The 17,024-nt window shown below is 39.2% G+C and overlaps 1 protein-coding gene across 2 annotated transcripts in view; it reads left to right on the forward strand.

The window, feature by feature from the left end:
- DENND5A (DENN domain containing 5A) overlaps positions 1-17,024 on the forward strand; it is a 110,065-nt gene that overhangs the window by 63,418 nt on the left and 29,623 nt on the right. For both annotated transcript variants that reach the window (XM_081240856.1, XM_081240857.1), the window contains exons 6-8: positions 1,526-1,843; positions 3,037-3,252; positions 3,752-3,986. In XM_081240856.1, coding sequence (XP_081096982.1) covers positions 1,526-1,843; positions 3,037-3,252; positions 3,752-3,986 — 769 coding nt within the window. The remainder of the gene's footprint in view (positions 1-1,525; positions 1,844-3,036; positions 3,253-3,751; positions 3,987-17,024) is intronic.

Consider the following 17,024-nt stretch of genomic DNA (forward strand, 5'->3'; position numbering starts at 1 on the left):
TGGGGTCTTCAATTGCAGCATGTGGGATTTTAAGATGCAGCATGCGAACTCTTAGTTGCAGCTTGCAGGATCTAGTTCCCTGACCAGGGATTGAACCTGGGCCTCCTGCATTGGGAGCGCAGAGTCTTAGCCACTGGACCACCAGGGAAGTCCCATTGTTTTATATTTGTATTAGAATCCAGCAAGGCAAGTCTCCCCTCAGAATTTTCTTGGCTATTCTTTTATTTTTTTTGGTAAGATTCAGAATCAATTCATCAGATACTCCCTTGAAAAAAATAAAAATCTTTCTGGGATTAAAAAAATATATATATTAAATTTACAAATAAATGTGGGGATTATTAGCATCTTTTCATTATGGAATTTTCCTATGTAGTAATATAGTATATATATTGTGTATGTGTGTATTCATTTATTGGAGTTTTATATTCCACAGTGATAATAACAATGTTAATTGACATTTATTGTATACTAAAACTGTCCTAAATCCTTGACATTAATTGTCTCATAATCCTCAAAACAAACTTATGACATAGGTAATATTATTATCCTTGCTATAACAAACACTTAAGCATTTAATAATGCTCTGCAGTGAAGGAAATGACAGTTGTCTTGGCTAGAACAGGTTCATGGTTATAAAATAAATATACAAAAATAAAAAGCTTTTCTAATTGCTGCACTGCAAGAAAATTCCAACAGGGATGAGAACTATAAAATATTTAAGTTAAATTGAACAAGAAATGTGTAAGACCTCTAAGGCGAAGAATGTATGGTTAAGAGCTTGAGGGTATGACTGAAGTCAGGTTAGCTGAGTTCAAATCCCAGCTCTACTACTTACTAGCTATGTGACTTTGGACAAGTTACTTAACCTCTCTGTGTCAGTTATGTCTATAAAATAAGGATAGATATTGCCAGGTTATTTTTTGTTAATCCAGATTACCTGCCTCCCCAGCAATGTATGAAAGTACTGTCTCTCTACATCCTCTCAGGAGCAATCTTAAAGCCAGAAGGAAGCACAAAAATCAAGACGAGCCATCAAATCTTACAAATCAGAAATGAGGCTCAGAAAGGGATACTGGTATGCTCAGGGTCATATAGGGAGATAGTGACAGATTCAGGTCTGGAACCTAGACTTTCTGACACACTCGTAGCATTCTTTTTACTCTTGTAAGAATTTGTGAACTCAACAAATATTCTGTGAGCACTTACTATATATGAGAATTTTGTGCTAGATGCTAAACATCTATGTTATTATGTAATTCTTATCACTCTCTAAGATAAGTTGTTTTTATCACCATTTTATAGCTGAGGAAACAGTTATGTAACTTTCCCAACATCCCACAACTAGAAAGCATCAGGGGAAGACTGGAACTCAGGTCTACCTCCTTCCACCCCATCTTCTTTAACCATACCTAAGTTATGCCCATTGCAGACGTTTGCTCTTTCCTTTCTTGTTCATTATCCCCTCTAAAGCTTCTTCCTTAATACTGCGGAGTTGTTCACACTCCTCATCATGTTTTGACTGCAGGCTAACCTCTGCTTTGTGGACATTGACAACCACTTCATTGAGCTGCCGGAGGACTTGCCTCAGTTTCCCAACAAATTGGAGTTTGTCCAGGAAGTCTCTGAGATTCTCATGGCATTTGGCATTCCCCCTGAAGGGAACCTTCACTGTAGCGAGAGTGCCTCCAAGCTGAAGAGGCTCCGGGCCTCTGAGCTCGTCTCCGACAAGAGGAATGGAAACATCGCAGGCTCCCCTTTACATTCCTACGAGTTCCTCAAGGAGAATGAAACTATCGCCCGCCTGCAGGCCTTGGTCAAGAGGACTGGGGTGAGCCTGGAGAAGGTATGATGCTGTATATGGGTCTGTGCTAAGATGATGTCCTGGTGAAATAAAGTGTGGAATGAGAAGGCACCCAGTTCAGGGCAAGGCATATCTGTGAGTACTGAAAGGATGCTCTGTGTGGGAGACTCTGGATTTAGCTCTGGCAAACATTATCCTAGTATAAATGCTACTTGAATCTAAATCTCGGTAGTTTCTCACTTCAACATCAAGGAGAAGCTGCTGTCATTCTCTGTAAACACTACTGCAGAGAGACTTGGAGGGATGGTGGTGGCAGTCTTTGTGTTCAGACTCTTTCAGATCCATTGCCTTGTGAATTGCACAGCATCCTAAAGCACATAGAGCAGGAATTGTTGACTCAGAGATCCTGAGTGTTTTACCTAAGATTAAATGCTTCTGTGTGGCTGACTTGCGGCTAGAACCTGGTCCTCTTGAATTCTAGTCCTCTGCTCTTCCCAGGGATGTACTTAACTTTCCATTTCCTGACTTTGATGAGACTGTCTGCTTTCTGTAGTTGTTTACCCATCTCTTCACCCTCCCCATTCTCACTATTAAATTACTTTCTTAAATTACATATAAACAAAATGGGGTACTGTAATCATTTCGTTGGGCTATTTTTTAGTGAAGTGTGAAACATTTCATTTTCCTGATTTGTTTAGTTAGTAGAGCAGATATTAAAAAAGAAAAATCATAGCCAGTTAAAGAAGAGCAGAGAAATATTTAGAGAGATTAAAAAAGTTAAGAAAACCAGTAAGGAAACATTTTTAGGGAGAAAGATAGGGAAAGTGATATGGGGGAGAAAAATCAAAGAGATGAAAGGAAAACCAGAGTCTGACCTTGTTGCTTTGCATTATCATTTTCTTGTTGACTTCCCAGACTCCTTCCTTTCCCTGACCCTTGAGATAACTGGTGTCTTTTCCTCTATCGCTGAATCTCTCTCTGCCTGTAATGAGTTCCTCTCCACTTTCATTGAGTTGCTGGGTACCTGCAAGTGGAACACCCTCATTTATCCCTTCTCCATGTCAGAATTCCTTTCTTTTTCTTTTCTTCCCATTTTTTTCTCTTTTGTTTATTTTCTCCATTTGCTGCAAAAGTGAATGACCATTGGCGGAGGACGGGGGAAAGGATGAGTTGCATTTCTTTGGGATAAAAGGAAAAGCTTGCACGTTCTCAACTGTTTTGTTTTGTTTTTGTAGCTGGAAGTACGTGAAGACCCCAGCAGCAATAAGGATCTCAAAGTTCAGTGTGATGAAGAAGAACTAAGGATTTACCAGCTAAACATTCAGATCCGGGAAGTTTTTGCAAATCGTTTCACTCAGATGTTTGCAGATTATGAGGTGTTTGTCATTCAGCCCAGCCAGGATAAGGAGTCCTGGTTTACCAACAGGGAGCAGATGCAAAACTTTGACAAAGTGAGTATAATCCCACTGGGGAGGTGGTAAGAAGTGAGAACGTGCCAGACTCTCTTAAAGATGTGACTGAAGATGAGTTTTTCTTTCATGATATGTGCTGGAAACAAGTTCATGGTCCTTCTGATGTTAATAAAATATAAGGTCTGCTTGCTTTAGAGCAGAGTGCTGGTTATTGCTATCAGGTGGTTTACCTTCAGTCAAAGAGCTCTCTTAGGCAAAGATGTGCATGCACGTTGAACATCAGGATTCTGGGAACATTGGTTGCCACAGTAGGTTACCTGAGTAAGTTAAACGGGCCAGTGTGTCAAAGTTTCAGGATATCTGAAATTATATGCATTTTAAAAAAGGATGGAGAGGTTTTACTGTTTGCAATTTATAAAAACCTAGGAAGCTTCAGAGAAGAGTTAACCTACTGAATGCCTTGGGTATGTAGCCTTGGTTGATGAAGGCTGACATGCCCTCTTCCCTGTTGATGACTTTTTCCTTTTGGTCCCACCAGGCATCTTTTCTGTCAGATCAGCCTGAGCCCTACCTGCCTTTCCTCTCAAGATTCTTGGAGACCCAGATGTTTGCTTCCTTCATTGACAACAAAATCATGTGTCATGACGATGATGATAAAGATCCTGTGCTCCGGGTGTTTGATTCCCGAGTAGACAAGATCAGGCTGTTGAATGTTCGGACACCTACTCTGCGCACATCCATGTACCAGAAGTGTACCACTGTGGATGAAGCAAGTGAGGCCTCCTTGTTGTACTTTCTAGCCTCTTGGATTATGTCACTAACGTGTCCCTGTTCCTAAACATGCCAGCTTCTTTCCCTGTTTCTGTTTTTGCATAAGTTGTTCCCATTGCCTGAAATGCTTTCCCCTGTCTTTTTTGCCTGGCAGACTTCTTCTCATCCTTTAACACTGTGTCAGTTAGGAATGGGTCCTGCTGTAAGGACTAGAGAATCTAATCAGCAGTGCATGAGATAAATGGGGTTTATTTTTCTTAAATTATCAAGAAGTGCAGAATTGGTGGTTGCTCAGCTGCTCAACAATCAGGAAATGAGAGTCTGTCATTTCACTCAGCTGTCCTTAGCATGTTGACTTTTATATTCATACTTGTTGCCTCTTTGTTACAAGAGGCCTTTTATGTTCACATTCAGGGCAAAGGGGAAAGTTGATGCCAGCTGTATTTTCCCTCTTACATCAGAAAGCAAAAGCTTTCCCAGAATTCCCAACAACTTCTGTTGTCTCATAGGCCAGAACCATGACCACCCTTAAGTGCAAGGGAGGCTGTGAAAGTGAGTATTGACCTGGGTGTAATGTTACCCTGAATTGTATTGCTTCTATTAACAAGAAAGAAGGGGCGAGTGAGTTACGGGTAAGCAGCTTATAGAAATCCAGCTGATGTGTCTCCTCCTCTGTGAAGCCTTCTCTGATGTCCTCAGGCTGAGTTGATTCTCTGCTAAGCTCCTGTTTTGCTTTGTTCTTGCCTCCCCTTTATAATCTCTATTGTTTTGAGCCATCATTATCAGGGAGCAATTTAAGAGCAGAGACTGTATTTAATCACTGTCTTACCCCCAGTCCTCTAACATTATGCCTAGAACATATAGATGTTAAAAGTTGTTTGCTACTTGCATGATGGAATACACCTTTTTGTTCATAGAGGCCCCGTCTAGGTCAGTTTCTCCAGAGAATAGTCTCAGCTTGAGGTGTCAGATTAAGTAGTGTGTTCTCTTCCTTGTGCAATATTCAGTGTCCTTGTTGTAGCCTTTTTGTATATTTTGTTTATTCATTTACCAAATATAAATACCCACTACATGCCCAGTGTGTGGGAAGTGCTCACCAAGTATTTACCGTATGAATGAATGTGGCAGGCATTTTTTTAGGTTTTGAAGATACAAGTGGTGACAGTTTGGACAAAATCCTGGGTTCCTCAGCCTTATGCTCGATAGCCTTCTGACTTTATCTTTCAGCTCTTGCTCCAAGCCTTTCATTAAGGTGACAGTCCTCTTGGCCAAGACTTGAGGACGTGTTGCCCATGCAAGTGAAATACTCTAACACAGTCCTCCTTGCCTCCTGGAACACACACATCAAGTTTCAGGTCCTGAACCCTGCCTAAGGCGTTGGTCCTGGAGAGCATGATGGAGAATTTTTTACAAGATTGTGGGTTTAGAGAAACATCTCTTAAACCATTGCTTTAAATCAGGACTTCCCAATCTTTTCATGTTGTGTTACACTTGAAAAATGACAATATTTATGTATTGCTTGTGGGAGTAAAGGGAGGAGTACGCTTATAGCTGGAGACTGTAAAATGAGACACTCTAGTCGCTTGAAACCTTGCCCCTCTGTCCAAAGGGTTGAGGCAGTCAGTTCTCAGCATATCTGTAATCCAGTTGTTGAACACCAAATACTGATATGAGTTACTCTGGTCTCATTTGTGGCCAGGACATGAATTCTTGTGGTCCCATTAGAATGTGGAGTTCGGGATATGGAAGGAGGGTTAACTAACCCTCATTTCTATGACTCATTTCAGAAAAATGGGTATCACAGAGATCCTCCAGGCAACTACATGCTCCGTTCCCAGGAATCATGCCCTTGGTATAGCCCTTAGGTATTTCCCTGAGATATGTACTCCAAATATGCTAGTTCAGAGTTCTTGCCACTGGCTTCAGATTTATAGCCTAGAGGAGTAGTTCAGCTACCTCACGCCATTCCTCATGGACACCTTAGCTTCTTGAATCAGTCTGATTTGAAAATGGTAAAAATATAACTAAAGGGGTCTTTCTGTAGATTCTTTAAAATTTACATTTAGAAGGGATCTTGATGGCAATTAACTCTACTCATTCACTAATTTTACAGGTAAAGATTTTCCTTTGGCCCGCCATTGTATCTGGGTACCTAGAATAGTGCTTAGCACTTTTTTGAGAGACTAAATAAGTTCTGATGAAGGAGGGGTAAGGGTGGGAGGAAGTAAGGTAGGCCCAGAGAGAGAAGGGCACTTGACCTAGGACACTCAGCAAGGCCCAAAGGTGAGATGTTTTTATATGTATCTAGACAATACCAGGAGAATTACCAGCTTTTTTGGTTCTTACTCTTTAAAATTTTTGAGATATTATTGATATACAGTAAACTGCACACATTTAAAGTTTTGTTACATGTTATATTCACTGACATCGGGAATATACCCATTATCCTCAAAGGTTTTCTCATGCCCTTTTGTAATACCTCCATCCTGTCCTCTCTGCATTCTCTCCCCCAGTCTCCAGGCAACCACTGATATGATTTCTGTTACTATAGAGTTTGAATTTTCTAGGTTTTTCTATAAATGGAATCATGCAGTATGTATTTTTTTTTTTTTCTTGGTGGTACGCGGGCCTCTCACTGTTGTGGCCTCTCCCATTGCGGAGCACAGGCTCCGGATATTACTACAATTTGCTTGTTTACCTGTTGATGGGCATTAGAGCTATGAACATTTGTATGTAAGTTTTTGTATAGACATATGTTTTCTTTTCCCTTGCATACATACCTAGGAGTAGAATGACTGCACCATATGATATTCGTATGTTGACTTTTTAAAGAAATTGCCAAATTGTCTTGCAAAGTAGTTGTGTATTTTACATTCTCACTAGCAGTGTATGAGAGTTATAGTTCTTCCACATTGTTGTTAACATTTAGTACGCTCAGTCTTTTCAGTTTTAGCCATCTAATAGGTATGTAGTGGTATCTCATTGTGGTTTTGATTTGCATGTGCTTGATGACTGTAATGTTGAACATTTTTTCATTTGCTTATTTGCCATCCACAGGTCTTCTATGGTAAAGTGCCTGTTTAAATCTTTTTTTTTTCTTTTTGCGGTACGCGGGCCTCTCACTGTTGTGGCCTCTCCCGTTGCGGAGCACAGGCTCCGGACGCGCAGGCTCAGTGGCCATGGCTCACGGGCCCAGCTGCTCCACGGCATGTGGGATCTTCCCGGACCGGGGCACGAACCCGTGTCCTCTGCATCGGCAGGCAGACTCTCAACCACTGCGCCACCAGGGAAGCCCTGTTTAAATCTTTTGCCCATTTTTTTTATTGTGTTGTTTTGTTATTACTGAGTTTTGGAAGTTCTTTATATATTCTGGATACAGGTCCTTTATCAGATATATGATTTGCAGATATTTCCCCGTTCTGTGGCTTGTCTTTTTGCTCTCTTAATGGTGTCCTTCAAAGAACAGTTCTTAATTTTGATGAAGTCTGTTTATCAGGTTTTTTTAATGGATTATGCTTTTAGTGTTGTATCTAAGAAAATTTTGCCTAACCAAGGTAACATAGTTTATGTTTTCTGTACATATCCTTCTAGAAGTTTTTAGTCTTAGGCTTTACATTTAAGTCTATGATCCATTTCAAGTTGATTTTGGTAAATGGTGTAAGCTAAGGGTCCAGGTTTATTTTTTCCGGATAGATATCCAGTTGTTCCAGAATCATATGTTGAAAAGATTATCCTCTCTCTGATAAATTGTATTTTCACCTTTGTCAAAATATTAGTGATCTGTATATGTGTGAGTCTGTTTCTGGATTCTTTGTTCTGTTTCATTGATGTGTTAGTCTACATTTACACCAATACCACACTGTCTTGATTACTGTAGCTTTATATTAAATCTTGAAGTCAGGTAGTGTTAGTCTTTCAACTTTGTTCTTATTTTCAAAGTGTTTTGGCTACTGTAGGTCCTTTTTATTTCATATGTATTTAGAATCAGCTTGCCAGTCTACAAATAACCTGAAAATTTCATTTGGATTGCCTTGAATCTATAGACCAATTTAGGGAGAATTGATATTTTAACATTATTGAGTCTTCTGATACATGAACATGGCATATCTCTCCATTTATTCAGGTCTTTAAGTTCTCTCAGCAGTGTTATATAGTTTTCAGTGAACTGCACCACCGTGGAAGCCCATCACTATGGTTTTTCATGGATACTTTTGTATCAGTTGAGAATGTTGGTTTCTGTTAGTAGCTTGCTGAGAGTTTTTTTATCAGAAGTGGTGGTTGTATTTTGCCAAATGCTTTTTTGCATCTATTGAGGTAATTATATGGTTTTTAGCTTTAGTTTGTCAAAATGGTGAATTATATTCGTTGATTTTTGAATGTGTAAACCAGTCTTGCAGTCCTGAGATAAACTCTCTTTGGTCATGATGTATTATCCTTTTGTTTATTATTGGCTTCGCTTTACTAAAAATTTGTTTAGAATTTTTGCATCTGTGTTCAGGAGGGATTTGGTTCATAGTTTTCATGTAATGTCTTGGTCTGATTTGGTATCAGGATAATGCTGGCCTCATAGAATAAGTTGGGAAGTACTCCCTTCAGTTTTCTGGAAGAGCTTGTGTAAGTGATACTATTTCTTCTTTAAATGTTTAGCAGAATTCATCAGTGGAGCCATCGGGGCCTGGAGTTTTCTTTGTAGGAAGGTTTTAGACTACAGATTCAATTAAAAAAATAGATATAGAGCTATTCAGGTTATCTGTTTTCTTGAGTGAGCTTTGACAGTTTGTGTCTTTCATCTGTTGTCAAATTTGTTGGCATTGAGTTGTTTGTAATATTCACGGCCTAAGATAGGCTGTAAATCTTTCAAGTAATATTTTAATGACATTCCACAAATTTTGATATTTTGTGTTTTCATTTTTATTCAGCTCAAAATACTTTATTTCCTTTTTTTTTCCTTAGAAATTCTGGAATTCCTTTAATGTTCTCTGACATATATTTAATTCTGTACCATTATTATCAAAATAATCTCTTTTTTTTTAAACATCTTTATTGGAGTATAATTGCTTTACAATGGTGTGTTAGTTTCTGCTTTATAACGAAGTGAATCAGTTATACATATACATATATCCCCATATCTCTTCCCTCTTGCGTCTCCCTCCCTCCCACCCTCCCTATCCCACCCCTCTAGGGGATCACAAAGCACCGAGCTGATCTCCCTGTGCTATGTGGCTGCTTCCCACTAGCTGTTTTACATTTGGTAGTGTATATATGTCCGTGCCACTCTCTCACTTCATCCCAGCTTACCCTTCCCTCTCCCCATGTCCTTAAAGTCTATTCTCTAGTAGGTCTGCGTCTTTATTCCCATCTTGCCCCTGCGTTCTTCATGACATATTTTTGGTTTGATTTTTAGATTCCATATATATGTGTCAGCATACGGTATTTATTTGTTTTTGTCTTTCTGCCTTACTTCACTCTGTATGACAGACTCTAGGTCCATCCACCTCACTACAAATAACTCAATTTCGTTTCTTTTTATAGCTGAGTAATATTCCATTGTATATATGTGCCACATCTTCTTTATCCATTCATCTGTCGATGGACACTTAAGTTGCTTCCATGTCCAGACTATTGTCAATAGAGCTGCAATGAACATTTTTACTGTTATTCTTATTTTGAATTTTACAAAATGATAATTAGGTTTACCAGAAGGAGGTGTCAATATTAAATATGCAACCATTTAAAGCAACAACAAAAAGCTCCCCACTCTCCAATCTTTGATATCTACTCTTTATGCATATTTATCAGTAGACAAATACATATAAAAACCCAGTACCCCAAAACTCAATGGTTTTCTCCATCATTGTGAAAGGAAAGTCAAAATGGAGTCAGTATTTCTAAGAGAGATCTCTGAAATGAAGCTGGGAAGCCATTAAGGAAGTACGATGTTTGCATGACTCAGCCTGGATGGAAGCTGACCTTTTGACCTGATGAAGAACAGAACACCAGAACACCTGCCAGAAACTCAAGATACTAATCAGACCCTTACCCTAAAACAATTCGTGACAGTCTATACACTTACAAGACCCCTACCTTAAAATAACCTGTGATTTCTTAAGGACAAATATTTTGACTCGCATCAGAGTCGATCACAACTCTCACCAGGGCAACTTTTAACAACCTCGTGGTTTTTGTCTTTATAAGCCCCTGACTCTTTCTCTTCCTCGGAATACTCTTTCAGGGTTAACTGAATCTGTGTCTCCCCAGTTGCAATTCTTACGTCCCCAAATAAACTCTGTTCTTTTTGCAGCCTCCTGCATTTTTTTTAGTTGACATTATTTAGATCTTTTCTTCCTTAATCTTGTCCCACCCCAAACAGCACAAAGCTCTATAGATTCATAGGAGGCAGAAACGGAAAAAACTACAAGGAAGATATTCTGATTCTAAAACCAAAGGCGAGGGACTTCCCTGGTGGTGCAGTGGTTAAGAATCCACCTGCCAATGCAAGGGACACGGGTTCAAGCCCTGGTCCAGGAAGATCCCACATGCCACAGAGCAACTAAGCCCATGCACAACAACTACTGAGCCTGTGCTCTAGAGCTCACGAGTCACAACTACTGAGCCCATGTGCCACAACTAGTGAGGCCCGTGCACCTAGAGCCCGTGCTCCGCAACAGGAGAAGCCACCACAATGGGAAGACCGCGTACCATGGCGAGAGGTGGCCCCTGCTCGCCGCAGCTGGCGGGGAACCTGTGTGCAGCAACGAGGACCCAATGCAGCCAAAAATAAATAAATTAAATAAATAAATTTTAAAAAGAAAAAAAGAATCCACCTTCCAATGCAAGGGACGTGGGTTCGATCCCTGGTCAGAGAACTAAGATCCTACATGCTGTGGGGCAACTAAGCCCGCGTGCTGCAACTACTGAGCCCACATGCTCCAGAGCCTGTGCGCCACAACTAGAGAGCTCACGTGTTGCAACTACTGAGCCCACGCGCCGCAACTAAGACCCGACGCAGCCAAATAAATAAATAACTAAAAACCAAAGGAGAGAGAAAAAGAGATGCAATTGACTATAACTTAAACATTACGGGTATGATCTAATTATCAGGCATGTTCATCAATATGGCTGCCCAGACATGCCCAACAATGTGAATGCTGCTTAGATCCATTTCCATGAGAACAGTCTCTTCTTTGGAGGTCCTCTTACTCATATTCTTCAGCTATACATAAAAATCTTCCCCCCAAAAATCACTGGTGGAAGGATGGGACAGAGTCATGCTGATACCAGTGTGTGCATAGTCCAAAGTCTTCTTCCCAGGCCTTTCTGTTGACTATGAAATTCAGAGTAGGAAAGGCCTTCCCCCAGCTAGTTTCATACAAGCCACAAAGTCACCAAAAGAGGTAGACCAGTTCTCTTGGTAATTCTAGGAGAATAAAAACCAAGACAATCTTATTTCTAATGATGCTTTAAATCTATTTTAGAATGAAGCAGTAGATAAACAAATATATTTTTAAAATCAATTATTTTAGTATTTGAAACAATAGGAAAGAGGAGCAGGCCATCCTCACAGCAAGGGAGGAGCAGCATTCTCTCAAGGCCTTCCTTATCTTCAGCAAGGAGAGTTTTCAAAGCTACATTCAGTACTACAAGAATCACTATGATCAGGTCAACTTTTACAGAGCAACTGTGGCCTATAAAACAAAACCACTGGTTTATTAATACATGTCTGGCTACTAAAGCAGTTATAAAATTATATTATGTGGAATTTCTTTAAAAAATAGGGGGTAGAAAGTACAGAAGTAAAATACAATTTAAATGTATGATAACTGTTAAAGCTAAGTATTGAAAACATAGAGATTCACTATGCTACTCTTCTGTGTAAGTTTAAACGATTACATAATAAAAAGATTTTCTTAAAAATATGTAAAATATCATGTTTGAAAAAGGCAGTTCACAATAGTATAAACAGATTATTATAAAAGTATGTCAGGTGATAGAGGAAATAAGTGTTTCTGGAATTATATAAACAGAGCTAAATCTTCATTGTTTTCACTTTTTTCCTGGAAAGTTGTTTGTGTTCCCCCAAATAAAAGAAAACAAGCTTGGTGATACCACCCTGGGCTCATCCCAAAGCCCTTCTCTCCCAAATCCTGTGTCAGGGTCACAGACACCAGCACCCAAGCTCCATGTGTTTCTTACCTCTTGAGGCAGCTCCAGTTTTGACCGGTCATCCAGGCCATTGGAATGCAAGCCCATCAGGTATGGCACAGGAGCATCTAAGAAATGTAGGAGAGAAGCTGGGAGAATAGGAACATAGACATGCTGCCACTGGAAAGGAAACATGAGAGCTGTAGTTGTCTCTGCCACAGTCATCAGTCTCTGGTAATCTAGGTCAAAAAAACAAAACACACACAAAACCAATCAAAAACAAGGTACTTGCTTCTCAAATAGTAAGTTAAAATCTTCAACACAATTGCACATTTAGAAAGGAACAGGATAAACTTCAGCAAGAGTATGCGCAGAGTATGATTCCCTTGTGGGTATCAGAGAGACAACCCAGAGACCTCAATGGACCACAAGCTGAAGTATACCCCCCACACACAGGTCCATGCTAGTAATAAAATTTCATATAGAAATACAATTTTTTAAAAAAAGAAATACAATAGGAATCATAAATAGTACCTTGCTCCAAATACTAAACCAGAATGTTAAGTAGATTCTCTTCAGTAGAAGGAGAATGGGGAAGTGGAACAAAAAGAAAAGGAACAGTGGCCTAGTCTCTGTTCAGCATGAATGTCAAAACACCTCATTTACCACTCACATGTCTGCATTCTACAAGGAGCTGATGTGAACTTTGCCTTTAAGATCAAGCCCAAAGAACCTTCAAGCATGCAGAGGCTGGTTTTCCACACTAGCCAAGTCTGCCTTCCACCTGGCAACCTTTCTTGAATGGTAACAGCATGAAAGTGTCATTTTAACACTTTGATAAAAAGCTCCCCTAGAACCTGAAAGGCCCAGAAGATTGACTTTCATTACTCAAAACTCTTATTCTAGGTCAGAGAGCATATCTTGGAAGAGAAGCTTGTGTTCAAAGTTTAGCTTTTCTTCAGAATGCAATTTCTAGACTTGTTTTATTTTTAAAATGAGTAAAAAATACATCAGCAAAGCCAATACAATAGATTGAGATTTAACACATTACTATTTACAAATGGTATGCTGGTTTCAGACACTTAAAGACAAAGTAGGAACATCAATTTTAAAATCATATGAGTAATATCCTCCTGGAATGGCTGATTTCAAGTGAGTTTTCACAGGAGTTAAACAGTTTTATGCACTAAAAACTCAGCCCACCATTTAAGCAAACCTCAGCTTGGTTCATAAATGAGTAATAAATAACAAAAAGCTTTCCAGAAAATGAAGAAGAATGAGCAGGAAGTGAGCAGAAGCTGATATATATCAACTAGGTTTTAGCAAAGCATCCTGTGTGCTCACCAGTAAAACTTTGGAGCAGCTTACCACCTTGCTCCTGGCTAAGCCTGCCCTGGAAATAGTTTTTTTTTTTTTAACTAGTAATGCAAATAAATAAAAATTGATGACTAAAACTTCATCATCTCCAACATGTTGAGTACACTCTAAGCAAGTGCCTCAGCTTCTTCGGGGAAAGCTAAGGCATTTGATAGATAATAGATAAGTGATGTAAAACAATCAGTGGGTAAAACTGAGCTCAGAGATTTGGTCATCAATAATGATTTTTTAAAAAATACAGCTGATTTAGCAGAAGGATAAAAGAGTGCAAGCTTTTCATATTCACTAAAATCAGGAACAGACTGATAAGAGTTCAAGAAGAAAGTCGATCTCATTTTTCACTGTGCCCCACAAAGCACTGCCATTCCCATATTAAAGACTATTTGGTGAGGACCCTCTCCCAATTGAAGCAACAACAAAAATATTTCCCAAATTACAAAAAAAACTCTTTCAAGGATTAAATAGATAATCTATATAGCCTTTCAGAAAAAATATTTACTCCACGTGAGAGTAAGCAATAACTGAGGAACAAAATTTAGGCCACTGCAAATTCTATCTTCAGCCTCTTCGGAGATATCGAGTTCCATGGGACACCTGTACAACTTTGCTTCTTATCTTTCTATTGAAATCTTCCTGCTCTATGATTACTCTAACAATTATTAAGAAGAATTCTAATGATTCTCTAGGTGAGGCCTCAGTTTTTGTATCTTTCACCTCTCTTTTCTAGATATGAATGCTTGTAAATAATCTACTAAGAGCAATAATCTTGAGAATCTCAGACATGATAAGAATATACTTTAAAATTCAAACTTAAGATGATCAAAAGAATGTAAAGCTGTGGGAGAAAACCTCCAAGAGGTATTTAAAGCTGAAGGTCCAGTCTTACTGTGTCCCAACACTGGCTCTTAAACACCCATTTTGAATAAATATTACACTGAATAATTTCTCCCCCCGTTTCAGTGTACACACACCATTTCTGGTTTTTTTTTAAAAAAGGCAGGAAGGAGCAAGGCCTTTTCAATCATGTGAAAACCAAAAAGCTGCTTCTTTTACCAAAAGTCAATAAAGCAGGTGCTACTCCTTTACGTGGCTGGCATTCCTGACAGGTCTGCTCAGAGACACGAACATCTCATAGGGGTCCAACAGACACTCTGAGTAAAGGAGTCCCTGAAATGCCTTCCTCATGAGGCTTCCTGGACACTGGACTACTCCGTATAGTGTACCTAGTTACAGTGTCAGGGAACATCTATCTACTCTCTAATCATGAAACAGGGCATGCTAAAGTCTGAAGGAAGGGGCTTCCTCTGCTCCATAAAAGCAGGTTTTTCAATAGTACAGACATCTAGTTCTGGTTTTTCCCTACTCTCCAGGATGAGTCTAATCCAGTATCTGAAACTCAGCCCACTTATTTCTGCTAGAGTGGGTAACCTTATTCGCCTCAGATTGAAATCCCTGAAGTAGTCCCTGTGATGCACTTGAAAGTGTGCGATTCTTAGAAACAAAACACTTTAGGGGATGAGAAATAATCTCCTCTTTCAAGGCTAAACTGCTTTCCATTTATATGGTTTGGTTTTACAGATACTAGAAACTTGGAATTTTATGGCCTCTCTGGTCTGAGTTGTGGGTTTCTTTTTCCCTACATTTTTTGTATTTTAAAAAAGCAACAACTCATCTTGAAGGATGGCCTAATAAACCATGCCTCCGGGATCCATCAACCCGTGGTACCCACACTAGGATGCTGACCTCCCAGAGCTGTAAGCAACAGCACAAAATCCATTTCTATACACCAGTACAAACGATAAAATCAGTACCTCCTTTGCCATTGCCTGTCTCTGTGCTCATCATGCCAAGAAGGTGAAACTAATAAATAGGAAACAGCTGAAGGTCATCTGCATCCAAAGAGTTTAGCCAATCAAAATCAACTGGAAACACGTCAGCCCGAGGCAACTCTCTGGGTTTTCTCACAGCTCCCATAATGCTGTAATGAGCAATTACTTTTAACAAAAGGAGATAATGCAAAGCATACTGGGATTACAACCACTTCGGAGTGGTGAAGAGAGAATAATCAGCACATTCTTATGACTTCTTTCTGTGCAGAGAAAGACATTAGACTTGGGATCACTTTACAGATAAGTTCACTCCTAAAACAAACTACAGGGAAGTTCCTGCAAATCAGAAATTGAATTAGAAACTGTCCTTGCATACTCACACTTCTGTGAAAACTGTATGAACAAGGATGTTTCTCACGCAATCTTTGTTCTTAGGAAACAACCTAATCTGTCCTGATATCTCCAAGATAAATTGTTAAATGAAAGAAGGCATAAAACAATGATTAGTATGCTCCCATCTGTGTTGTTTTTAAAAGGTATACATGCTGTATATGCATGTCTATGTCTGGAAGGAAACAGGAAACAGTGATAAGTCTTAACACGTCACTGGACATACACCCTTTTGTAATATTTTAAATTTCTACCATATGACTGAAATGCTTTTTTTCCAAGTTTTACTTTACTATACCATATGTATATCAAAATGTATATAATTTAAAGAATATTACAATTAATATATGTGCAACACAACATTAAAAATAGTGCATTATATAAAAGTATTTAGGAGGAGGGCATAAAAAAAATCAAGAGATTATTTCACAAGGGTAGGATTTTAGATCAAAAAGAAGGGAAACAGGGACTTCCCTGGTAGCACAGTGGTTAAGAATCCACCTGCCAATGCAGGGGACATGGGTTCGATCCCTGGTCCGGGAAGACCCCACATGCCGCGGAGCAACTAAGCCTGTGCGCCACAACTACTGAGCCTGCACTCTAGAGCCTGTGAGCCACAACTACTGAGCCCATGTGCCACAACTACTGAAGCCCACATGCCTAGAGCCCGTGCTCCGCAACAACGCAACAAGAGAAGCCACTGCACTGAGAAGCCCACGCATCGCAACAGAGTAGCCCCTGCTCACCACAACTAGAGAAAGCCCGCACAGCCAACAACAAAAAAAAGGAAACATTGAATTCTCTCTGCATTGTTTTTCCACACATTATTTATTTGTTTTAAAAAACTATTATTTTCATTAAGGATGCACAAGAAACTTGATCTCCGGCTACCACAGGAAGGAGAGAGGAAGGAGATTTCATTTTATTCCCTTTAAAATTTTTTGATTGCATGCCTGGAGTTTGTATTACTTTGCAAAAAAAAAAAAAAAAACTAATGTAAGCTTATGTATTAATAAGCCACAAGGATACATTGTAGAACACGGGGAATATAGCCAATATTTTATAATATGTATAAATGGAGTATAACCTTTAAAAATTGTGAATCACTGTATTGTACACCTGTAACATATACTATTGTACATCAACTATACTGCGATTAAAAAATACTAATGTATGCATTTGTTTCCAAGCTTATCTGCACTAGTTGAACTTATTACTGGGTTGTATAATTTAACCAAATATTATGTAAATAAATGGTAAGATATGAGGGTATAAAAAAAGAACTGTTTCTCTGAAAACAAA

This window comes from Mesoplodon bidens, assembly GCF_964165515.1.
Source record: "Mesoplodon bidens genome assembly, chromosome: 7".
In the NCBI taxonomy this organism is placed as follows: domain Eukaryota; kingdom Metazoa; phylum Chordata; class Mammalia; order Artiodactyla; family Ziphiidae; genus Mesoplodon; species Mesoplodon bidens.